General features: G+C 42.7%; 1 protein-coding gene across 3 annotated transcripts; it reads right to left on the minus strand.

Annotated features, from left to right (window-relative positions):
- Window positions 1–578: 578 nt before the first annotated feature.
- Window positions 579–22,983, minus strand: LOC136958630 (transcriptional regulatory protein AlgP-like). 3 transcript variants are annotated; one of them, XM_067252677.1, is made up of 7 exons: window positions 22,842–22,983; window positions 22,470–22,545; window positions 21,927–22,029; window positions 19,682–20,854; window positions 17,889–17,952; window positions 17,690–17,814; window positions 579–868 (listed from the first exon to the last, which is right to left on the minus strand). In XM_067252677.1, exons 2-7 carry the CDS (start codon window positions 22,512–22,514, stop codon window positions 837–839), a joined length of 1,542 nt encoding a protein of 513 aa, XP_067108778.1. In that variant the 5' UTR covers window positions 22,515–22,545; window positions 22,842–22,983; the 3' UTR covers window positions 579–836. The 3 variants fall into 3 exon arrangements, with proteins under 3 accessions (XP_067108778.1, XP_067108771.1, XP_067108786.1); XM_067252670.1 differs by having other exon boundaries at window positions 22,470–22,569; XM_067252685.1 differs by having other exon boundaries at window positions 22,470–22,536; window positions 22,842–22,971.
- Between the last annotated feature and the right edge of the window lie 3,541 nt (window positions 22,984–26,524).

A 26,524-nucleotide genomic window follows, 5' to 3' on the forward strand; every position in this document is an offset into this window, starting at 1 on the left:
TCATGCTTTATATTTATTTAAAGTTCCTTTGTGTAATGTTTGTAATTACTCTTGTTCTGTTATGCGTGTTTGTGTCGGTTGTGAGAACACAAATTCATAACAAACACATTGGTATGGCAACAATGAATGTTCTATAAATCCATGAGTTCAAATGAAAACCCTGACATCTTTAATTTTACATGTACAGATTTTTGTAAATTCAGAAATTTACTTTTTGATCCTGGAATTCCTTTCTGCAAATAACATACATACCCGATACATTCTGTTCAGTTATATTGTCAAGATTCCTAAATGATATCAAGATTAGTCTTCATCCATTAAAAAAACCAGCATTAATCTTCTGAATTTACAAAGTAATTATTAAATACATTTCTCTCACACATTCCTGCCTCAGTTGATTGTTATTTGGTAATCAGTCATTTGTCTCAGCCCACTTATGTATAAGTGGTTTCCATGTATTTGAGTATGCCATCAAATTAATCTACATTAGTGTTCATGGTCTTGCAAGGACCATGGTCCTTTTTCACAGAATAGCCATTATATTCTATTAATGACCTCTACGCATGAAAGACAAGGAGAAAAATATGGATGAGTTTATTTACTTCCACATTCAGCTCATTCCTGCATCGCTCAGACAAAGCATATTTCACAGCTCAAAAATCATCCTATCTTCCAACACGTGTCTAACTCCCAAATAATGACAATTTACTGTTATATTTCCACATACAAAATTACTGGAAACTGTTTTAGCTTTGACCTGATTACAGTTGGTAATTATCTGGACTTCAACTTCATATAACAGGAAAAGGCAACGCCTGAAAGCTGACTGTCGGTTTTCACTTGGAGGAGACTTCATCCAATTTAGGCTCTGAAAAGCACAGGGGATTAGGTTAAAGACCAATTGAAATACATGTGTCATTAATTATGATAAAATTGTCAACCGTTCAAATGGGTACAGTTTTAATAATATACTTTAATACATGACATGCCAACTAATTTAAACTAAATTAAATCACAAATTGGGTTGCTGATCAGTCTCTTAAAATCAGTAAATTTGCATCAATGTGCACGAAACAGGCATGAATTTGCCATTTCTCCTGTGTCACTCCATCACACATCAACCTGTAAATAGGCTATACTTCTCTATGTGAAATAATTGCCGGAGATTTTAGAATCACGGACGGATGGAGTCTGTCTGACAGTCTGTCTAAGAGGCAAGGCATGCCACTGCCCTTTACTTTGTCAGTTCTCAGTGACCCTGTCTTTTTAACTTGTAGGCTATCAGAGAAATAAAAACAAACTTGCATGGCAAACGAACACTCAAACTTTGAATTGAAAGCTTTAAAAAATGAAAATGAAGGAGTTGGTAGCGTGTGGAGCAGACATTGACTTCACAGAGATTTACTCTGTTTTGAAGAGTCTTTCGAGTCTCCTTGGTAATCTGGTCCAGATTTGACTACTTACTATGAATTGAAATGGTAATTTGTTAAATTTTCGCTACTGGAAATTGTTTACCATTACCAGCAGTCTCCATATTCAGGATTTTTCCTGCTTAAGAAAAAAACTCAGACAGGTGTCTTCATGGAAAACAATTTTCTAACAAGCGTTACTATCGGTGGATTTCTTTAGTTCATAACTGCAATCGCGGCATTACATCGGTGTGGTGGAGTTGTATTGTAATAAGCAAAGTGCACTGGGAAAAGCGCTGCCAGAGAACATTCTCCTAGAAGTTTTCAAAGGAAAAGCTTAAGAAACTCGTGCGTAACAGATACTTGTTATAGTGATACCCTTATTTTTCAGAAAATAAGCTGCATCGTGTATAAGCCCCCAGAATGAGCACTTTGTGTTTGTAAATCGGAGTATAAGCCGCACTGGAATATAAAACGCAGTTTGAAAGCAAACAACGATACCGTTGCGCCGGCTAACGTTGAGCAGACCAATGCTCACGATTGATTACTTGCCCAGACACACTGTTCAGCGGACACTGACGGACAGCTTGGATAGCCATCTAACTAAACAACATTCCCAATCAGGGTGAACACTCAAATTATCTAAACTTTATACCATGGTCTGGGTGAATACTCGATTCTGATTGGCTGCAGGGGTGTCCATTATCGGGTGATAACAGACACCTACTACGTAATTGCAGCAAAACTGTATTTTCACCGTTCAAAATTATTCTGCTGGCTACATAGTATATGAGCCTGTACAAAGTGTCTGAAATAAGTAACCATAACAAGAGGGACGGAGTCAAAGCCTCCATTTACAATTTTGAAATACTTTAACAAGCTAACTTGTATTTACAACAATGAGTGACTATTTATTTTAACCTATTTGAAAAATGTTACTTTTCTGAATGTAGTGTGTCAGTGTCACGTAACCGCTCATCTCATATCCCATTCGCTATTCACCTCGCTAGTCAATCTACTTCAGACAGGCTGCGGCCAACACGACAGTAGCAGCAACTCTACACATGGCCGATTATTTTCTTCTTAATCTTGATTTTATTTGGGGACAATGACATGGCTCGATAGCTGGCTAGTCATGTTGTTAAACATACTGTCAAATTATATTTACTGTTTGTCAACCGTACACAATGTTATTGCCTCTGAATCTTGCTAGCATAACGTTAGCTTTCGGGCTAATAGCTCAGCCAAGGGAAAGCCGGTGTTGGTTCTATGAGCTGAGCGGACTATAAAATATCAGAGTTGGCTAACTTTTAAAAACATTAGATTTCTTTTGCAAAACGCCTGAAAACATAAATTAATGTTTGTAAAAAAAAAAATCGTTGGCAAGTGACCATGGTATAAGCGGGATAATGCCCGACGAGGTGTCCAATATCACCTGATAGTGGACGATGCGGAGGCGTGAACTGTCCGACGCGCACCTGATAATGGCTTCCGCGGAGGCCATTATCAGGTGATATTGGACACCTGGAACCATATTATTAGGTGCATTATTTGTTGGCAGCAGCACTATTTTAATATGTGGAAGAGGACCCTGGAGGGGCGCAGCGTTGCGTACCAATGTACCAAAAAATGTCGCTCGCACACTCTGCGCGCTCGCATTAAGTGTGGAATTCCTTTCTGGCAAATCAAACCCAGAATACGTTGTTGTTTGGGCTAAGCCCCGAATGTTTACAACGTATGGCTCCGCGCCTGATTAACACTCAGATCGATAAGCAGTCTCAAAAATGGTAGCAAGATAAAAAAGTAATACGATCCCTTTCCGTAATCATGATACCCCCCAAGAAATGTTTGATGCACCCCTAGTCAAAGCAGGCTGCATCCGTGCCAGCTAACATCACAAACCTCACCAAAGAGAAGCAGTTCCAGCCATCACATTAGGGGTGAGTTAATTAAATGTTTGACCAAATATAGCAGGCACATTTTTAAGTTGATAATTCTGTACGGCCCCCGAATGATTTTATAAATATCCAAATGGCCCTTTCAGCTTGCCGCAGGACATTCTGGGTACCAAGAGCAATGCACGAGTATAGGCGATCTTTCAGCACTGTGTAACACACTTCGTTTGTGGATAGTATGTCCAGAAATAAAGCCAAGTCACTCATTTAGTGGCAGAATCCATTGTTACGTCTATATAGTATAAGTTTAGCTTCTATGTGACGGACAAGGGTGTTTTGTCCCTCGGGAGTTGCCATAAGCTTAATGCTGAAAGCATTACGTGAAATCAGTGAGGGCTGTTCGAATGGCGATGTCAAGAAGTGGTAAAATACAAGTTATGAAAAGAGTCTGTGTCTTATTGTCCACACGATCATAAACACTTATATGTTGTTAGCGATGCTAGCGTTATTTTGCTAGCTAGCCTATAACATTTCACTGGGTCTTGCAGCTGTTTAACTGAAATTATTATGAAATGTTGTGTTCTACTAGCCATTTACCTACTTTAGCAAGTCACTGTATTTCCAAGCCCTGATAGTGTAACTGAGACGACACAGTAAATAATTCCTCTTTCAAGTAATAAGCCCCCATTCAAGTGTTGAGCATTAAATAGAAATTAAAGCATTAAATTAAAAAGACAAAGCCACTTTTTTGTTCTAAAACCGGACTATAAACCGCTTCGAAATATAAGCCACACAAGAAAACTGTAAAATCGGAGTACAAGCCGTGGCTTATTTTCCGAAAATTACGGTACTTGTTGTAATGTCGCCATCAATGGACCAGACCAGGAGGCCTTGGACTACAAGGAGTTCATGAAAAGGTTTTATAAAACAAAAAATCGGAGGCTGAAATGTTCTGCATCCTCTGGTTGTGAACTGTGTAGGGGAAAACAATGGCTTTAATGCCATGTTCAACTACCCAGTAACAGCCACATTTTGCAGGTTACGAAATGTGTAAACAAAAGTTTAATAATATTACATGTAATAGGCTTTAACGTGATAATTGTCATTTTTAATCATAACTAAAGAGGGTACAATTTCTGGTTGCCGAAGGGTCCGTTTTGTTACTGAAATTTTACAACTGATATTTCTGTATATTTTAAATAAGTATGCATACTTATTATTTATGAAGACTGCATGGATTAAAAATCATAGGCTACATTTGATGCTGCTACAAGTGTTTTCTTGAGCCAGTTGTAGGCATGGTACACATGATCAGAATGTTACCACCTCCACCTAGATTTAAGCCAGGAATATGATATTGTTCATCATGACAAAATTAATTTATCTGTTTGCAAATCATCAGCAATCATAAATATGAAGGGCAAATTACAATATAGCAATTTTCTAATATGAGGTTGTGTCACTAACAGCAGTTTTTACAACATCCATCTAATGACATTGTTTCCATTATGACTTCATTATGTAAGACGAGGTGGACGAGGTGTCCAATATAATAAAACATTACATCTGGCTGCAATGAATGCCCATAATTGGTACAAACTGTCAGGCTAGTTGTTGCGTAACCCACCATCCACACGTGAAACTGTGTCCCAATATTACAGTAATAGCCTACAGAAAACCAAAATACACATTCTCAACCAGTATGATATTATCCACTGCCTATTACAGGCTACACTGCCTGTCTTGTCATTCCGAAAGTTGTTACATTAGGCTAAGCATCAACATGGAGGCAAACATCAAGTAAGCCTATAACTTAGAATTTCCACACACACTGGTGAAAAGGGGCTGTTGTCGGCCAAGGTCATTTCTCAGTTTTTTACATATTGTGGGTGCAGATTGTAAGCTTTCAAATTATGTCATACATTGAAATCGGAAAACAGTTGAATATACGCCTATCTGAATGTTGGTAAATCTGGAATGCTCTAGCAGAGAAATCCCCCTTGAAATATTTTAGACCTTTTCACACCTTCAGACAGGGTGCGATATCATGAGAAGCACCCAGCAGTGAAGAGAGAATTTCTTTTTTATATCTTCGCACTCGATAACATTAGTTAGCCCCCCCCCCCACATATTTTTTTACAAATATTTTTATTGCAGATCTACACAAATGACCTATTTTGGATCAAAAACTGCAAATTTCGCCAAAAGGTGATGAGTTTGCACCCCTGAAACAGAGAAGCTAGTTTAAAGCTAAATTCTTCCTGTGTCTGTTCAATTGCTGCCGGCTGCGCATTTGGACATTTTCTCCCTGCCTTCCTAGGCTGTGATTCGCTTTTCTATCAGCAGATGTCGCAAGGGCTCCCTTGCACAAATATGTAATTATGACAACAAAAGTAATTGAATTATATTAAGTGCATTTGCTTTACAACATAGCCATTTGTGTGTAGATGCAATTCTTATGTTACCACATTAGCGGAAGCAATAAGGACTTCATGAAGTAGCAGCCGGTTTTGTAAAGCGGATACACAACAAATAAATGAATTTCTGAAATATTAAGAGGTATAAATGAGTCTAGTGAGTTCCAATAAATGAGTATTCTACAACATCTTAGAAAGCTAAAGGAAATGTTGGCCTATTATTGAGGTGGTGAAAGCTGTGTAAGCATTGGAGTGCTTGGAATGTTGACAGTAACTTGACTATACGTTGAAGCGATCGCTCATTAGAAGGGGGATGGGATACGCACCTTCCAAACAGCCTGAAAGATGTATTCACGGTTTACCAGGTCAAACAAATAAATGTATCATGTGCACAATGCAATGCCAGAGATAAGCTTGTTCATTCTATTTAGTCCGAATAACTAACTACTTGTGAAACAATATTTAAGGTTACTTGACTCGAGACCAAATCTTCCAATTCACTACTTGGTGATTAGTAGTCAAATGACGCGCCTTTGCTCCGTGCAAGAAGCGCATCTAGTGACCATAAAGTGTCAGTAATAACGTCCCTGTCTGAAGACTCAGGGGTCATTTGACCGCGCTTCTAGTGTTAAGTAAGCAAGGCCAGTAGGACCGAGGCCCAGTTTCAAAATAAAAGCTTCAGAAAAACAATACTGCCACATATCCATTTGAAAATGGATATGTGGCATCCCTTTTGGCCAATATCAATATGTTTTTACTAGTGGTGGGCCGTTATCGGCGTTAACGCAGACTTATCGGGCGATAAAAAAAATATTGCCGTTAATCTATTCTCAAAGTTGGGTTGGGAGCTGGGTCTATACTACGCAAGCTATGATGACTTTCACCTTGATATTTTAGCGCAGATGTATACCTAGCCAAATTGCACTGTAGGGGGCGAGAACGAGTCTTCGAACCTGTGTGTATGCCTTGTGTATGAAATTATCACCTCAAACGTGACGTGCTAACATGGATGCAGCTATGAAGCCGCCTGGTTTGCTTCAGGGAAAATGTATTTTTAAGAAGCTTCCCAATGGAAACCTCGACAAGACTAAGGTTGTTTGCACCTTGTGCTATGCGGAATTAGTTTACTGTAGGAGTTCTTTCAGTCTCAAATACCACCTAAACGCAAAGCATCCCTTAGCTAATGCAGAAGATGCCGGGCCAAGCACTGATGTAGCGAAGGGGAAGAGTCGTCGTCAAACTACGATGTTTGAGTGCAACTGAGGCAAGCCCGTCAGCACAGCTCTATCAGCCAAGCTAACTAATCTAATAAACATTTACATTTAGTCATTTAGCAGACGCTCTTATCCAGAGCGACTTACAGTAAGTACAGGGACATTCCCCCTGAGGCAAGTAGGGTGAAGTGCCTTGCCCAAGGACACAACGTCATTTAGCACGGCCGGGAATCGAACTGGCAACCTTCAGATTACTAGCCCGATTCCCTCACCGCTCAGCCATCTGACTTATCATAGTAGAACAGCTTTCTCAAGCAGTTTGTGATGCATTTTGGAAACAGGAGATGAGCTCCTGGTCTAATGCGACACCTGGCTTGAGAAACCCGTTCTCAAAGACTTACTTTTAGTCATTATTTGGGTAGCACACATATTCTGAATGCCTTTGGCAGAATTCAAATGAGCCATTTTAATCTAGATTAACGCCAAGATTACAGTGAGATTAAAAAAAATGTATCTATGCCCACCACTAGTTTTTACAAACTTAGTTCAAAGTCAGTTCATCTTGAACTTAGTTAATGGTGATGTTTGGACAAACTGTCACTGATTTGTGGCCAAATTAGCTCCAGGCCTGTGGACGTTTGAAACTGGTGGCACCACCTATTGAGCGATATCAAAATAGTTTTACGGTTCAACATTGTAATGGGACATCCTGTGACTATTGTGATTATTAAACAATTTCTGATTTACAATCAGATTTGTGTTAAGCCACACCCATTTTCTTGCATTTGCCTCGTCCCTTAGTAGTTGATTTGAATGAAACTTTTAGGGAATGTTTCAAGTACTGTGGATTTATCCTGTGGGTTTTGTGATGACTCTACACATTTTAGGAAGTATTGTCTGATGTGTTAAGCCATGTCCATGTTTTGCATTTATACTTCCCCTTTACTGTGGGAGTCGGGTGCGCTGCTACACAGGTGGCAGTGCAGGCCAGGGGCCTCGAGGACCAGACCAAGGCGGCAAAGACTGGGGGGAAGGATTTTGTAATCATGTCGTTGGATCTGAGGCCGTATTTTTTAGACACTCGGGTGAAGAGAGGGGCTGAGCTGTCACCCGATCACTATCTGGTGGTGAGTTGGGTGGGGGGGAAGACTCAACCTGGTAAGCCCAAGCGAGTAGTGTGGGTGAACTGGGAACATCTGCGAGATCTTCACCTCACAGTTTCTCAGGCATCCCTGCGGAGGCTGGGGGCATTCAAGCGGAGTGGGCAATGTGCAGAGCTTCCATTGCAGAAGCGGTGGTGGAGAGCTGCGGCCTCAAGGTCTTACGTGCCTCAAGGGGAAGTAACCCACAAACACTGTGGTGGACACCAGTGTTTGCGTCGAAAAGAGCCAGTTGAGGTGGTTTGGGCATCTGGTAAGGTTGCTCCCTGGGTGCCTCCCTAGGGAGGTGTTCCAGGCACTTCCAGCTGGGAGGAGGCCTTGGAGATTATATCTCCACATTGGCCTGGGAACACCTCGCGGTCCCCCACTCAGAGCTGGTTAATTTGGCTCGGGATTGGAGAAGTTTGGGCCCCCTGCTGGAGCTGCTCCCCCCGCAACCCAACTCCGGATAAGCGGTTGACGATGGATGGATGAACTTCCCCTATAGGTCAATTTGAGTTAAATACCTGACAAACTCAAAAGTTTGTGGACATATCCTGTCAGATTTATGATGGTTAAAATTCAACCATTTGCCTATTTGCTGAACCACACCCCTACTGAAGTTCATTGGTCAATATCTTGGAAACGAAATCAAAACAGATGAATTGTCACCAATTTAGGTCCAGACCGTACACATCTGGAACTGGTGGCACCACCTATCAAAATAGGTCATATCAAAATAGTTTTACACACATGGTTAAACCTTTTCATGAAACATATCGGGGGTCAGGTGGCTGAGCGGTTAGAGAATCGGGCTAGTAATCAGAAGGTCGCTGGTTCGATTCCCGGCCGTGCCAAATGACGTTGTGTCCTTGGGCAAGGCACTTCATCCTACTTGCCTTGGTGGAATGTCCCTGTACTTACTGTAAGTCGCTCTGGATAAGAGTGTCTGCTAAATGACTAAAATGTAAATGTAAATGTTAAAAATATCCGGCGAGGCTTGCAATGACAAAATGTACACATGCACGTTGAGGCTCGTCAGGTTAGGACCGAGGTCTACAGTAACTCAACGGCAGTCTGTGGAAGCACCATGAGCCGGAGGACGGCTAGCCTCAGTCCTCCTCTGGCTGCTTTGACTTCAAAACCTAGCAGCTGGTGGGCCCGCGTCCATAGACATGGATGGTATTTAATATTGCAACCCCAATTCTCAAAGTTGGGACGCTATGTAAATAAAACCAGAATGCTATGAATTTGCGAATCTTAAAATCATGTCATTCACAATAGATAATTGAAAACATAAAATGTTTAAACTGAGGAAAAGTACAATTTTAAGAAAAAAAAGGGTAATTGTGGAGTCAGTTGGCTGAGCGGTGAGGGAATCGGGCTAGTAATCCGAAGGTTGCCAGTTCGATTCCTGGTCATGACAACTGACGTTGTGTCCTTGGGCAAGGCACTTCACCCTACTTGCCTCGGGGGAATGTCCCTGTACTTACTGTAAGTCTCTCTGGATAAGAGCGTCTGCTAAATGAAAATGTAAATTTCCAATTTGATGGGACAGGGGCAATAAAAGGCTGGAAAAAGTAAGTATTACTAAAAATCTACAACTGGAGGAGCATTTTGCAACAAACGAGGTTAATTGCAAACGGGTCAGTAAAATTATGTATAAAAAGAGCAACTTACAAAGGCAGTCTCTCAGAAGTCAAGATGGGCAGAGGTTCACTAATCTGTGAAAACCTGTATCTACATATTGTAGATCCATTTCAGAATAATGTTCCTCAATGCAAAAAAGGCGAATACTTTGAATAACTCATCGTCTACAGTACATAATAAATATTTCTCAGAATCTGGAGCAATCTCTGTGTAAGGGACAAGGGTGAAAATAAATACTCCCTGCCTGTGATTTTCAGGCACAGGTGGCATTGCATAAAAAACAGGCATGATTCTGGATAAGAGCGTTTGCTAAATGCCTAAATGTAATGGAATTTATTGCATGGGTTCAGACAACACCTCCAGAACTCATTGTCTGGGAACACAGTTTGCCTTGCCATCCACAAATGCAGGTTAAAGCTCCATCATGCAAAGAAGCCATATGTAGGGATGCTCCGATCTGATCGGCGCCGATCTATATCGGCCGATATTCCCATTATCTTTTTTTATCGGCGTTCTCAAAACGGACAATCAAACATGGCCGATCAGATGACATAAAATCTGCGAGAACTACTGAGACGTTTCAATAAAACGTTAGATAGGCATTTCAGGCCGCCAACGGTAAGAAATGATTCTTTAACCTTTAGATGCGTGAGTTCTAAATATTTCCGACGCTTCCACCAGAGTTTGTTTTCCAAAACGGAAGCTAGCTAGCTTTAGTTAGCTTCCGTTACCTAGCAACCTAGCATAATACTCGTAGCAATGCTACTACCTGCTAGTGTTACTTGTTAGCCTCTAATTGTAAATTTTGAAGCCATACTATAGCGTTTGTCATAGTTTTTGCCTATCGGAAAATAGTCGGTTGGAATTTTCAGAATCGCACATGTGCGACGTTACTCTGTGAGACCCGCATTCGAACGAAAACAGTCACGGACAGCCACTGCTTTTTGAAAGGCCAATAAAGACCTCTTTCCTGCTCTCGCACAAGCAGCACGAGTCTTCCTCTCCGCACCTTGTACAAGTGTAGATAGCGAGCGACTTAAGCACAGCAGGACATATTTTAGATAAGAGGAATAGGTTGACTCCTAAAAATGCTGAGATGCTTATATTAATCAAGGCAAATCTTCCAGTGATGCTGCTTAATCAGAAGTAAGGTTTGAATACTCTAGTATGCACCCTCTCCGAGTGAGTGCGTGCGTGAAGTGAGTGAAGTGAGAGAGTGAGTAAAGGATGTGAGTGTGAGTGAGACACTATACAGATAGATATACGTTTTGTTTTTTTGTTTAATTGCTGACTTCCTGTGCACCTTTTATCTTTATTCTGTCTGTTATCTCCTCCTAAATGCAGACAAATTGACTTGAAACTTATTGGATATTTGGCTATTGCCTGTTTATGTTGCAGTTAAGTTTGTATTATTTTTCCACAGGAAAGCTACTGTATAAGCTCCAAGTTCTCTTGAGAGCCTCTAGAGAGTGGAATGTTGCACATGAGCAGGAGTCTGAGCGGTTAGGGAATCGGGCTAGTAATCAGAAGGTTGCCTGTTCGATTCCCCGCCAGGCCAATGACATTGTGTCCTTGGGCAAGGCACTTCACCCTACTTGCCTCGGGGGAATGTCCCTGTACTTACTGTAAGTCGCTCTGGATAAGAGTGTCTGCTAAATGACTAAATGTAAATGTAATGTGATTCTATTGTTGTGATTTTTATTTAAAGATTTATATTTGTATTATTATTTACACATTTTATAGTAAGGGAGAGAGCTTCTACACTGGAATGTTGCACGTTCCCTGCAATAGAACGGATGGTTGTCAATTCATGATACTCTCTCGTCTCGTAATTTAAATACAATACCAATGTTGTTAAGAATAATAAATTTCATAAATAATGCTACACAATAAATAGAATGCTTCAATCGACACCGTGATCGGTGATCGGTATTATCGGATCGGCAGATACTGATTTCAGTGATCGGTGATTGGCACCAAAAACCTGATCGGAGCATCTCTAGCCATATGTGAACATGATCCAGAAACTGCCATCTTCTGCAATCTGATCATTTAAAATGGACTGAGGCAAAGTGGGAAAACTGTTCAGTGGTCACACAAATTGAAATTAATTTTGGAAACCATGGGCGCTGTGTCTTCTGGACTAAAGAGGAGGGACCATCCAGCTTGTTATCAGAGCTCAGTTCAGAAGCCTGCATCTCTGATGGTATGGGGGTGCATTAGTGCCTATACAATGGGCAGCTTGCACATCTGGAAAGGCACCATCAATGCTGAAAGGTATATACAGGTTTTAGTCAACATCTGTCTTTTTCAGGGAAAGCCTTGCATATTTCAGCAAGACAATGCTAAACCACATACAACAGCATCTGTTACAACAGCATGGCTTCGTAGTAGAAGAGTCTGGGTGCTGAACTGGCCTGCCTGCAGTCCAGCCCTTTTACCAATTGAAAACATTTGGTGGATCATGAAACAAAAAATATGACAAAGAAGACTCAGGATTGTTGAGCAGCAAGAATCCTGCATCAACCACAAAAAGGACAACATTCCTCTCCTACAACTCCAGCAAATGGTCTTCTCAGTTCCCAGACAGATACAGACTTATTAAAAGAAGAGGGGATGCTACACAGATACACATGACCTTGTTCCAACATTTTATAGACGTGTTGCTACCATCCAATTCAGAATTACTACTTGCATTGCTAATAACTGTTAGCAACAACATCATACTACAGCTTGCGGTTGTGATGAACATAAGGTCGGAACAGCACCTCTTTTCAGCAACAGCTTCATAGAAAATCCTGCTTTACATTGTCCCAGGTTTTCAAAACTGTCCTCTGAAATGGTTTGAGCAAATGTGTAATTCAGGGTCGAACTGCACAGGGATCTTCTCATAGACAAACATTACAGCCCGTCGAGTGTTTGGTTCCTTAGGAAGACTCAGAAAGTGTCAGCATTCCCTGTACAGCCTTGAACACTGCATTTACGATGGTCCATTTTTAATATCCTTTAAAAACTTCCAAACTTTCTCCTTTGTAATTCCCGTGGAAGTACACAGAGCAGCGCGCAGCTAAACTAGTGTCTGAGATCCTGGGCCAGAACACCAGAGGGCTGGTCTGTATGTAAATGTTGGGGCGTGAAAGGTGATGCTACATTTGTGACTCCAGCGGCACTGATAAACAGGCATGATTCTGTAATGGAAATCATTGCATGGGCTCAGAAACACCCTCCAGAACTCATTGTCTGTGAACACAGTTTGCCGTGCCATCCACAAATGCAGGTTAAAGCTCCATCATGCAAAGAAGAAGCCACATGTGAACATGATCCAGAAACACTGCCATTTTCTCTGGGCTAAAGCTAATTTAAAATGGACTGCCAAAGTGGGAAAACTGTACGGTGGTCAGACAAATTGAAATGTGAAATTCTTTTTGGAAACCTTGGACGCTGCGTACTCCAGACTAAAGAGGAGAGGGATCAACCGGCTTGTTATCGGAGCTCTGTTCAAAAACCTGCTTTTCTGATGGTATGGGGGTGCATTACTTTTACATTTAGTCATTTAGCAGACGCTCTTATCCAGAGCGACTTACAGTAAATACAGGGACATTCTCCCCGAGGCAAGTAGGGTGAAGTGCCTTGCCCAAGGACACAACGTCATTTTGCATGGCCGGGAATCGAACTGGCAACCTTCAGATTACTAGCCCGCTTCCCTCACCGCCCAGCCACCTGACTCCCCGCATTAGTGCCTAGTGGTCAGCTTGCACATCTGGAAAGGCAACATCAATACTGAAAGGTATATACTTATTATTTATAAAGATTACATAGATTTAAAAGCATCTTTTTTTTGCTGCTCATTTACAACTCAAAATACGAGTGAAGTGTAGAATGAAATAGATGTCTTCTCATTTCCCCTCCAAGAGGCAGCCCCATAGCTGAATCAAAACGAATAAATTTGGCAGACCGGTGTAAAAATTGACCTAATCTCTATGATTTAAACGTCCTTTTAAGTTTTTCCCTTCTCGTGATATTTTAAGGAATTTAGCCTACTCATATTGCATTCATTCATGAATAAAGAACCCCCTTTGAAGATTATTGTACAACGTTACCGGCAGTAGAAGATGGAATCGCGATTCAAACAGTACCATCTGCTAACTGAAAGTATGCCCCCAAAAACGTAAATAAACTTGACATTTATTTAGTGGAAAATCGCTTTCATAAAAAGCTCACTGGTAGCGATCATTGTCAGTAACAACGCCAAGTGCGATATAGCCGTGTGGAGAAGCTGCCCCGGTAAATTGTACTACTACTGTACAGTACTAGACTACTGCTGTGTTTGTCTTGGTAGCGATTGCGTTGGTTGAATTTGATTTCAGAATCAGAAAGGGATTTATTCTCCATGAAAGTTTGCACAGACAAGGAATTTGCTTTGGCAGGAAGGTGCATACAATAAACATATACCTAAAATTTAAATATGTGGACTAACTATACTAAGGGTACATAAACTAGCAGTACTAAGTGGGATTAGAATATAATTAAATATACAATAAAATATAAGTTGCCGTAAATTACAATATAAAAATACAAATATTACAAAAAATACAAATGTACAAGATACCATGTTGTAATGCAGTGCAAAAAGCAGAGTGTTTTAAGCAAGAAGTCATTTGAGTCAGTGTGGTCCCTTGGCCTTGTTGAAGAGGCCAACAGCGGAAGGGAAGAAACTGTTTTTGTGGCGTGAGGTATTGGTCCTGATGGACCGCAGCCTTCTGCCGGAGGGGAGTGACTGAAACAGGGAGTGTCCAGGGTGGGAGGAGTCGGCCACAATCTTCCTCGCTCGCCTCAGGGTCCTCGAGGTGTGCAGGTCCTCGAGGATAGGCAGATTGCAGCCAATCACCTTCTCAGCAGTACGGATGATACGCTGAAGTCTGCTTTTGTCCTTGGCAGAGGCAGCAGCGTACCAGACGGTGATGGAGGAGGTGAGGATGGACTCAATGATGGCTGAGTAGAAGTGCACCATCATTGTCTTTGGCAGGTTGAACTTCTTCAGCTGCCGAAGGAAGTACATCCTCTGTTGTGCTTTCTTGATGAGGGAGCTGATGTTAAGTTCCCACTTGAGGTCCTGGGAGAGGATAGTGCCCAGGAAGCGGAAGGACTCCACAGTGTTGACTGGGGAGTCACACAGGGTGATGGGGGTGAGTGGGGCTGTGTACCTCCTGAAGTCCACAACCATCTCCACTGTCTTAAGAGCATTGAGCTCCAAGTTGTTCTGGCTGCACCAGGTCACCAGGTTGGCCGCTTCCCACCTATAATCAGACTCGTCTCCACCAGAGATGAGCCCAATAAGGGTGGTGTCGTCCGCAAACTTCAGGAGTTTGACGGACAGATGACTGGAGGTGCAACTGTTGGTGTACAGGGAGAAGAGCAGAGGAGAAAGGACGCAGCCCTGAGGTGATCCGGTGCTGATGGACCGGGAGTCAGAGACTTGTGTTCCCAGCTTAAACCAGGGTTTGTCGTTGTTGTAGCTAACCCTGGTGCGTGTTGGTATACAGCAGTCCTCACAGAAGCTGATGTATGATGTCACAGCCTCTGTGAGCTCATCCAGACTATTGGTAGCAGTCGTGAACATGTCCCAGTCAGTGCAGTCCAAGCACGCCCGCAGATCCTCCATAGCTTCACTGGTCCACTGTTTTGATGTCCTCACAGCAGGCTTACAGCGCTTTAGCTTCTGCCTGTATGCAGGAATCAGGTGGACCATGGCGTGGTCAGAGTGACCCAGTGCTGCTCGGGGGACCGCATGGTATGCTTTGCTGATTGTAGAGTAGCAGTGATCCAAGGTGTTTCCTTCTCTGGTAGGGCATTTGATGAATTGTCTATATTTTGGGAGTTCTTGAGTGAGATTGCCTTTGTTAAAGTCGCCTAGCACAATAACCAAGGAATCCGGATTTTCATGCTCCACACTCAGTATCTGGCTGGCGAGCATACGTTGAGCCTCGTTGACGCTAGCCTGCGGAGGCATGTAGACGCCAACCAGAATGAATGATGCAAACTCGTGGCGAATAAAAAGATCTACAGTTAATAAAAAATGATTCCAGATCAGGAGAACAGTGCTGCAGAATCACTGTCACATCTTCACACCAGCCACTGTTAATGTAAAAAAAAAAAAACACCGCCTTTCGTTTTGCCAGAGAGCACAGGGTCATGATCCGCTCTCAGCAGTTTGAAACCTGCTAGCTGTAGCGCAGAGTCTGGGATCAGTTCACTCAGCCATGTCTCCGTAAAGCACAAAACAGAAGATGAATGAAAGTCTCTGTGTTTCCACACCAGTAGCTGAAGTTCATCCAGTTTGTTGCTCAGTGAACGCACGTTGGAGAAAAATATCCCCGGTAACGCTGTGCGTGCCCCACGCCGACGGAGTCGCACCAGAGCACCGGCTCGTTTGCCTCTCCTGCGGCGCTTCGCTGCTAGGACAAAGCCGAGGGTGGCTTTGACTATAATTCCCACTAATTCCGCCGCTGGAAGCAGAAAAGTGGGAAATAAATCCACAGGAGTTGTAGTCCTGATGTTTAGAAGTACTTCTCTAGTTAGAGAACCCCGGAAATCTTGGCAGAACACTGAATTAACAGACAAAACAAGACAAAAAAGAGCACACCTAACGACCGAGGCAGCCATCATCGGCGCCATCTTGGATCAACCAACGTTTAACGTTCCGTTGTACGGTTTAGGCTGAAATTAATTATTTTTATAAACAGATTGACAAAGTTTAGGCTGTGGCAATGACGTTAAGGTTGGTAGTTAGATAGATTTTTGATTTAAGTAAGGGGAGTGCCGAACATGTTCTGTCACCGTTTGACTTCCTACAGCTGTGTAATGTTTTTGTAGCGTCTCGCGTAGGCTACAGCGTTTCAGTGAGCAACACTGGTTTGAAACCACAGGTAATGATAATTTCACCCACAAATCGTTTACTTGTAATGTAATGTCATAATAAATCCTACAACGAAAATGTATTTGGGAGGAATGTTTATTTTAACGATTGAAAACAGATGCATCATAGACCACTGTAGTATGTGTTGCCTGGGCAACAGAGGCTAATGTCATGATGCTAATACTTCAGTGACATAGTAGACTGTTTCCGAAAGTAGATGTACTTCCTTAATAAAATCAGCCTATATTGTACATTACACGTCACAACTGTGTGTCATATCACAAAGTAAAATGAGTAAATAGTTATCACCCTGGCCTCTTTGCTTGTGGCGTTTCTGCAGCTGCCTTGCAGTAAAGCAGTTAGCTTAGCTATCTCCCAGAAGTTAACGAGCTGCTAAACTAATGTTCTGCCAGAGGTAGTCACGCGAGTTTTCGTGACGTTAGTGACGCAGTGACGTTAGTAACGTCAGTGACTGTGGCTAGCAAATTAGCCACCGTTAGCTTCACTTTTCGCCACAAAAACTTAACTTAAGCCTAAACCATGCAACGGAACGTAAATTCCAATAGAAGTAACTCAATCGCTACCAAGACGAAACTTTTGACACCTACGTTGTCTATGTAGGCCAAATATTGACTGAGTTTTAGGGGGGCAAAAAGAAAAAAAAGAAAATAATATATATGTGAGAGAACAAAGGTTGTGCCCTTGCCGAAGGCAAAGCACACCCAATAATATATATGTGAGAGAACAAAGGTTGTGCCCTTGCCGAAGGCAAAGCACACCCAATAATATATATGTGAGAGAACAAAGGTTGTGCCCTTGCCGAAGGCAAAGCACACCCAATAACATAATGGGTTTATAAGATTTGTTAATCATTGTATTCTGTTTTTTATTTTATTTTACACAACGTCCCAACTTTTCTGGAATTGGGTTGTTGTATGACAAGGTAAAATCGGTTTTGCAATCAATGACCCCTTTAAAATCTCAAAGAGCCCAAAACAGTTTGAAAGCATCCCAAAGTCCCATGACCAATTTTCTGAAACATGGCTCACCTGGGAACTTGAATTCTGGGAAAACTGTGAGATCTCCACCACCATACAGTCGCTGCAGTTTAGTCAACTCCTCTCCCAAGGCTTTTTGATAGTCAGCACCAGCATCAATCAAACCACCAGCAGCCCTGAAAGAAAGAAAAGTTTAATTGTTTGCTGTATGGAAAATGGAATTGTAGGATCAGGTAAAAAGGTATCTTACTGGCTCTTGTTGGAGTAGTCACGTATTGAATCAAGGAAGAGTTTCTGAATTGGGTCCAACTGAGCTGCAAGTTGGATACATAATTAATGTAAATGTTTGCGCAATGAGAGAACATTACAACCATGCATAAGGACATCACTTCAGTATGTCTTGAACCACATGATAAAATTACAATTTGGACAAACACTCATGCACAAAATTGCCCATGGGGTATCCACAGCAAGGCATCTATGAGGGGTAAGATAGGAAAAGACTAGTGAAAGACTGGACAAGAGAATAGCTTCTCAAGTGAAGTTTCATTCTAGGCTATTCCTAGGTGGAGCTCAAAGCATCACTTGGAAAAAACTGAAATGTCCAATACAACTTTGGCATGTAATAGTCATCGTATCAGTTAAAGTCAACAGCAAAATGCATGCCAACTTCCAATCTCACAGTCATGTACTTTAATTCCACACACACACACACACACACACACACACACGTCCAAGTATACTCAAATAATCAGACTGCACTGATCACAAAGAGGGGTAGGGAGAGTTGACATTGTCATACAATAAACACCAAAGAGAGGTACTGGGACCAATTATAGATTACTGATATCATGCAACTTCCAGAGAAGGTGTAAGAGCCACAGGCTTGAAATGAACGTGTACTCGGTGGCACTGGTGCTCCCAAAAAGTTATGGGGCACTGGCAAAAGATTTGAGCACACCGAAAAAATTCAAATTGTCTTTTCAGCTCATCACATTTTTACCGCGAGTTAGCTCTTATGTGACAACAGAGCGTAGTGACATTAAGTGATTGACATTAGATAATTTTATTATCCAATTATCTAATTTCTCTTCTGAGCCAGAAGAGAAAAATAAAGAATTTCACACTGGTGACCCCAAAAGGCTTCCTGCTTTTAGACACTAAAAGGAGGAAGCACAAGGCAGGACAAAAACATAGCAATAACAACCAGTAACCTTAACATTATCTTTCACAGTAGACTAACAAGTCGTTTTGACAATTTACAAAACTTTTAAGACTACTATATATATATATATATATATATCTCATTCAGGGATCTGAAAAGAGTTTATTTTCATTTATATTCAGCAATATGAGAATATGGGGAAATGCATGTAAACAGTAACACATGGCAGGTAAAAGCACCCAACAAAATGAAGGGACAGAGGCAAAATACGACAAACAAAACCATCAGAAGGATTAGTGTCTTGTACCACAGACAAAAACAGCAAACGATGGTAAGCAGAGCAGGCGAAAGCAGAGACCCATCACAAGTGAAGATGCAGTGCAGTTGGATTCAGTGGAGGCATGCACCTTTAGATGGTCATAGTAGTATAATTATAAATTAGACAATGAAAAATGTATACGGCACCCAAATACAAAGCAGGAAGGGGATGGTTGAGATTGGATTGTATGAACTGTGTTCGCATGACTGCTAACATGCACAGGTATTAGGGATGAAGGAGAAATGGCAGCTAGATAATGTAATAAATAGGCTAGGGATTAAGTTCATATAGGCCCCAGCACTAAACAGGAAATGGAGCTTTAGGCATCTGTCAGAGAAATGTATGAGCTAGCTTCTAAACATCCCTTTTAGCTCTTCCCCGCTGCCAGGGCATTAAGGAATAAGAGAATAAGATGCACAAAGAACAAAGTGCTTTTGTGATATCAGGTATAATTGCACATTATATCTATCAAATATTTATATTAGATGGAAATGTGACTGTTGGTAGACTGCTGGTTCCATAGAGAAGAAAAAAAGGTTTAGGGGAGTGTGGTGTGTACCCTCTGACGCCTCAACCGGTTCAGGTTCCGCCTGGGCTTCTGCCTGCAGCTCCTCTCCAGCAGCTTCAGCCACAACTGAGGCGTGGTCTACAAGCTCCTCTGCGCTCTCCACTGGGGCAGCTTCAGCTATGACTTCAGCTTCAACAGGGGCAGCCTCAGCATCAACCGTTTCTACAGGTGCGGCTTCGGCGGCGGCTTCTGCGGCGGCGGCGGCTTCTGCGGCGGCGGCGGCGGCTTCTGCGGCGGCGGCTTCTGCGGCGGCGGCGACGGCTTCTGCGGCGGCGGCGGCTTCTGCGGCGGCGGCGGCTTCTGCGGCGGCGGCGGCGGCTTCTGCGGCGGCGGCGGCTTCTGCGGCGGCGGCGGCGGCTTCTGCGGCGGCGGCGGCGGCTTCTGCGGCGGCGGCGGCTTCTGCGGCGGCGGCGGCTTCTGCGGCGGCGGCGGCTTCTGCGGCGGCGGCGGCTTCTGCGGCGGCGGCGGCTTCTGCGGCGGCGGCGGCGGCTTCTGCGGCGGCGGCGGCTTCTGCGGGGGCGGCTTCTGCGGCTTCTGCGGGGGCGGCTTCTGCGGGGGCGGCTTCTGCGGCTTCTGCGGGGGCGGCTTCTGCGGCTTCTGCGGGGGCGGCTTCTGCGGGGGCGGCTTCTGCGGGGGCGGCTTCTGCGGCGGCGGGTTCAAGCACAGCTGCTACAACAGCTGGAGCAGCTTCAGCCGTTGGAGCAGCTTTAGTAGCATGGGCAGCAGTTTCAGCAGAGGCTTCAATAGCAACTGGCGCTTCTTCACCTGCAGGTATAGCAGCTTCAATGCCAAGCTCAACAGCTGGGGCGGTGACTTCAGCTGCTGGAGCGACATCGGCAGCAGCGGGAGCAACAGCTGCTGGGCCAGCTACAGCTTCAACAATAGGAGCAGCTGCTTCAACTACTGGAGCAGACTCAGTTGTGTCAACAGCAACTGCAGGGACTTCAGCCACAGGGGCAGCACTTTCAGCTGCTGAAGCAGCAGCTACACCATCAACAGCTATGGGCTCAGCAGTAACGGCTTCAATGGCAGGCTTAAAAGTGGCAGCAGATTCTGCTGCTGCAGCAACTACTGCTGGGGAAACTTCTTTCTTGGGAAAATCCACATACGTTCTGTGCTGGACAAGTTTTTCTATATCGAAGTAAGTTTTGGACTCGTTTTTTTCTGGGACGGAGGGGCAAACAGACGAGATGTTAATTTCTATAAATTTGCCATGCGGCTCAGACCACAATACACCTCACCTTTGACATACAGCCCCCCCATGTTAAGACACTTACCTAGCAGCATGTGCACCATAAGGCTACTTCCAACGAATTTTGGAGGATGTCTCAATACACAACACATAAGGTGACTAGAAAATATTTTATTTTTATAAGATTATAAGTAAATGGGGCACAATGTTTATAATTTCTAAGATCATTTCTAAATGTATGAGGAGGGACAGTGTACACATTAACCATTTATACATTACAAGCATGGTTTTATTAAATGATTGTAAAATCTTTAGTTTGTAAACATAAGCATTTCAGAGAAAATGAACAGAAATATTAAAAGTCAACTAAGTGAATAAGCTACACCTGACATCTGTGGAGGACAACGTCACATTATTCTCATCAACATAGTTGATGAGAATCAAATGTTGTACAAGCACATCTGTGGTACAAATGGAAGCTGTGTTTCAAAAATCCAGGAGTTTTGCATTAACTATGCTAAATTAGGATTTTATAAGAGTGGAAAATTAAACATTTTGCTTCATGGACCAAAAGTTATTATAGAACCTTATATATATATATATATATATGTGTGTTTGTCTTGAGAATTGAATGCATTTTTGTGGAAAACCTTTTGTGTGGCTTTGTTTTAACAATATTGTAAAATATGGAAAGTCAAATGGAATATGAACTGGAATGGTATATTCAAATCAAATAGCTTTGTAAAAATAAATTATAAATAGGCATAATTAACCTTACGCATTAACTTCTTTAAATAGTCACCATAAGACCCAATTTACAGGAACATCGAACCTCAGTCTTGATTGCAGCAATAATTTGCGTACAACTTTACATTCACTGGAGAAAGGGAGTATGTAATAAAACGAAATGCTAAGGCAGATATAGCCTACTTGTTGAAAAGTGCTTGTACCCCAATATTCATTAGCTGGTGTTACTGAAAGTGTTTTTTGTTTCTCAAATGCTAGCCTTGTGACAATTATGTGGTAGGAAGTTCAGAAACTTACTTGAGCTCTTCTTGGATGGCTTCTTGGGACCACCAGATTTCGTGCAGAGAAGCGCTGCTGCAGGAGCTCTTCTCTGAGTGCTCCAGCTTTCAGCATGCAGACACTTACATTTTGACAAAACATATCCGTTCAAATTACACTGAAAATCACTTGGTTTGTGACGTGTCAAAGTACTAGGCCTTGGTATGAGTGTGGGCCCCACATTAAGAAAAGTGCTAGCAAGACTGACGACGTTAGATGGTATGTTGTGTACAGCATGCGTGACAGATAAGTATACTAATTATTGTCTTCCGTACAGTTGGTCTAGATTTTTACCTTTAAAACACGCCGTTCCAATAATTTCAAGGTATGACATTTGGGTATGCCTGCTAAAGCTAACAGCTAATGGCTAGATAACTAGAAAGCCAAGTTGCTATTGTGTTATAAGAAAAAAGAAAAGTATCACTTAAAAAATGACATTTGTAGAACACGACTAACCCAAAAAATATATTGGGGCTATTCCTTTGAAACTATAGCTAGATTTGTCGGGTGACATTTCATTACCTTGAGAGGGCAAAGTCGTCCTATCCTGAGCAAGGAAGCCGCCATCTTTGAGCTTTTAAAATGATTCCTGTTGAAACTGCAATGGGTTTTTGCTCACAATCTGCATGCACATAATATTTTAGGCATTAAGCAATCAAGTCTAAAAAGTCTGCGATGAATTGCAATAACGGGACAGTTGCATTTTTGCAAGGGCCACAATGGTATATTGCATGCCATTTTTACAACATTAGGCTACAGCAAGTTATTATTTAAACATTGGCACAAGAAGCGTAAATTCAATCGACCATTTACTCAGTTTTACAATGCAATTCCCTGCACACAGAGCTCAGGGTCAGATTGACATTGTCATAAATTACGCCATGGAAGTTTTACCAGTTGTCAGTGAAGTTCAGATGCTCCAGGAGTTTAAGTGGCAGGTTCCTCAAAAGATCTGTTGATTGTAAATAATATGCTCTTTAGGTTGAAAAGGACAATACTGCAGTAATTCGTTTGATGTGCAAGGAGGACCTGCTTCTGCACTAGTGATCCGAGTTCCTGAACAATGAACACTTTTATGTAACTGCACTACAGCACTACTGTCACGCCCCCTCGCCCGTGGTGGGACACACTATAGCCCGCCTACGGAGAGCCTGTCCACTCCCTATTAAACAGGGCTGCCAACTCTCACGCATTGGCCGTGAGACACACGCATTTCAACCATTTCACACCACCCATCGTGATGGGGTAAACGAAGCTTTCCGAAGCAACGAGCTATTTGACACAATTGTGTCGAAAAAGTATCGCTTTTTCGAAGAGTTCGATACATCTTCTCCATAGGGACATCTGCTGGTCGAATGGTATGGCGACTGTATCGAGCGATGGAAGGAATCAAGTGACGTAAAGTCCTCGAGACGTCAGTCTCACAATCGTCATTGACAACTTGATAAATAAAGGTTATGTGACAAATGTGTCGATTTGTTAGTGTCAAAAATATGTTAGAATATATCTTGTTGTATTATAAACAACGTAACGTCTATGCTATTTTACGTTCATAATATTTTTGTTCGGGTTCTTATAGCTATATTCTCAGATAAAGTGAAGGATTCTAATTCTTTGTGTCTATTCCAATATGTAATGATGGTATTCTATGACACAAATATGTGTTCTAGAAAGAGTGGTCTGGAGTCGCAGAGGTCCGATAATATCATCTTTAATGCAGCAGTTGGAAATCAACAAGTACAGAGCTCTGGGGTTGTCTACGTTTCCCTACCCGCAACAGAGTTTGGGCTGGTTCACGAAGTCCAACTGGCTATCTTTCCCTGCCCCAGCATATAATATACAGTGCAATTAAAACAGAAAGATGAAAAGAGGGTTGAGCTTGTTCTCTCGTGCATCAGGGAGTTGTTCTTGCCTCCGCGTCCCACCTGCTCGGGTGCCATCTCCACCCAGATTCAAGGTTGTTTCTGAAAATGAAAAGATAGAGACACAAAGAACAGCCTGCTTCCCACACTCAGTGTGAGACCCAATGTTTAAGCCTGAGCACACTTCTAAGTTTCATAACTTTAATAAGCACAATGCATAACTTTAATAAGCACAATACATAACTTTAAGACATGCCTCCTTCATAAATCCTGTTGTTATATTCACTCGTGCACAGTGCCCGTGATGCATTCAGTGATTAAAATGCCACACATATTAATAACTGGGATCATAGTTAGTGCCGTGCCTGATATGCAGCTGGTGATTACAGTTCTAGAATATGTGTTGTAATGTATTATATATTCTTTAAAAGTTAGGTACCGTATGGCCTCGTGGTAAGAGCTCTGCCTTATAGACTGATCTCGCGAGTTCGAGTCTCAGGGACCTCGTTTTAGAGAAAGTATATGCTAAATGAATAACTTATTGTTTGATAATGTAGACCAGGGGTCTCAAACTCAACTTACCTGGGGACCGCTGGAGGTAGACTGGGTGAGGCTGGGCCGCATCCAGTATTTCACAAAAAAAGGGTTTCAAGTATTCAAAAAAAAGTACAAATGATCCAATCTTTAGTTCAATTACAGTTCAGAACATGAACGGTTCTTCAGAACATGGCTTCTCTTGCCTACTCCTTGCTGCCAGAGACCTGGCAGCGCTTCCTCTCACACAGTTGCGCCACATTTGGCTTGAGGGAAGAAGCCGTTGAGACCCTCAGTATGGCTTGAAGATGCTCATCAGTAAGTTTGGACCTGTACTTTGACTTATTAAAGTTCATGGTGGAGAAGAGCTTTTCACACAGATATGTGCTCCCAAAAAGGCACATGGTCCGCTTGAACATCCTGGAAAGCTCAGGGAAAGTGGGGGGAAATTCTCTCAAAAATTGTCCAAGCTTGTCTGCTTTTCCACTCACCTCCCTGAACTTGGCTTTGAGTTCAGAATTGCACTGCAGGTCAATGAGCTCCATTTGAAGCACAGGAGAAGCATCTTGCACATCGAAGGAGAAGGGGTACGCAAAAATTTGAAAAGTGGCTCTGTGTGTCTTGAAGTCTGCAAACCTGTGATCAAATTCCTCCTGTAGCTTAACATTTACATTTAGTCATTTAGCAGACGCTCTTATCCAGAGCGACTTACAGTAAGTACAGGGACATTCTCCCAGAGGCAAGTAGGGTCAAGTGCCTTGCCCAAGGACACAACGTCATTTTGCACAGCCTGGAATCGAACCAACAACCTTCTGATTAATAGCCCGACTCCCAAACCGCTCAGCCATCTGACCCCCCTTTACCCAGCTTTACAATGGCATCAGCATACTTCTCACCACTGAATGGTGTGCCCACATCCATGAGTGCCTTGCATGCTGGGAAATGGCAGAGGTTTGTCTGAGAGAGCTGGGCTTTCCATAGCACAAGTTTTGTGGAGAATGCTCTGATGTTGTCGTAGGCAGCACTGACAAGCTGCCCCTGGCCTTGTAACTTCTTGTTCAGTACATTCAGCTCCTGTGTGATGTCAACAAGAAAAGCTAAGTCCATGAGCCATTTGGGATCACTTAGCACAGGAACAGCCATGCCATTCTTCTCCATGAAGGCTTTCACTTCTGCTCTCAACTCAAAAAACCTCTTCAAGACGTTTCCCCTGCTGAGCCAACGTACCTCGGTGAAGTAGAGCACATCCTCATATGCTGACTCTATTTCCTCCAAAAAGGCGCGGAACTGCCGATGCTTTAAGTCCCTGGATCTGATATGGTTGATGCATTTCACAACGACAGACATCACATTGTCAAACGTCAGGCATTTGCTGCAAAGGGCCTGCTGATGGATAATGCAGTGCAGAGCAATGGCCTCCTCCACACCCTCCTCTTCCAGTTTTCTTTGAACAAGTGCCACCAGTCCATTTCTCCTCCCTGTCATTGATGGCGCTCCGTCGGTTGTTATTCCAGCAAACCTCTTCCATGGTAAACCGGCATCCACAATGGTATCACACAGCTGACGGAATATCTCCTGAGCGGTGGTCTGGCCATGCATTGGAATCACTGTGAGCAACTCCTCCATCACTTCAAAATTGTCGTCAACACCACGGACATACATTGCGAGCTGCGCAGTGTCAGTGATGTCTGAGGACCGGCTATGACCAGAGATCTCGCTTGATGGCATCCGAAGCAGAACCAAAATGTCAGAGCATTAGCAACATTAGCAACAACATTAGCAAACCAAAACTCTTTCTAGCACGTGTATTGACAGGGAGAGCCTAACTTGTCAGCTGTGTTGTCGATGCCTCAAGAAAAAAGGAACTGAGAGTTTGCCGTCAAGCAGTATCTCTGGCCGTACAATGTGTATGACGTCATTGACATTTTAAAAGGCTTTTTAGAACAAAAAGGCGACTTTAAAAAAATCTGCACCCAGCAGTGTGTATTTTTTTTGGCCTCCCCTTTCGAATTCAACATTCAAATTACTAGACTAAAAATTTTATCCTGAGAAAAGTGGATTTTGAGGGGTGTAGCCATAGACATAATAAAGTATAATAATAATAAAGTAGACGCCACATCGAATGCAGGCAGGCATGCAAACAGGTGAGGGGTATGCAAACAGGTGAGGGGTAAAAAAGGT

This window comes from Osmerus mordax, chromosome 2, assembly GCF_038355195.1.
Source record: "Osmerus mordax isolate fOsmMor3 chromosome 2, fOsmMor3.pri, whole genome shotgun sequence".
Taxonomy (NCBI): Eukaryota; Metazoa; Chordata; class Actinopteri; order Osmeriformes; family Osmeridae; genus Osmerus; species Osmerus mordax.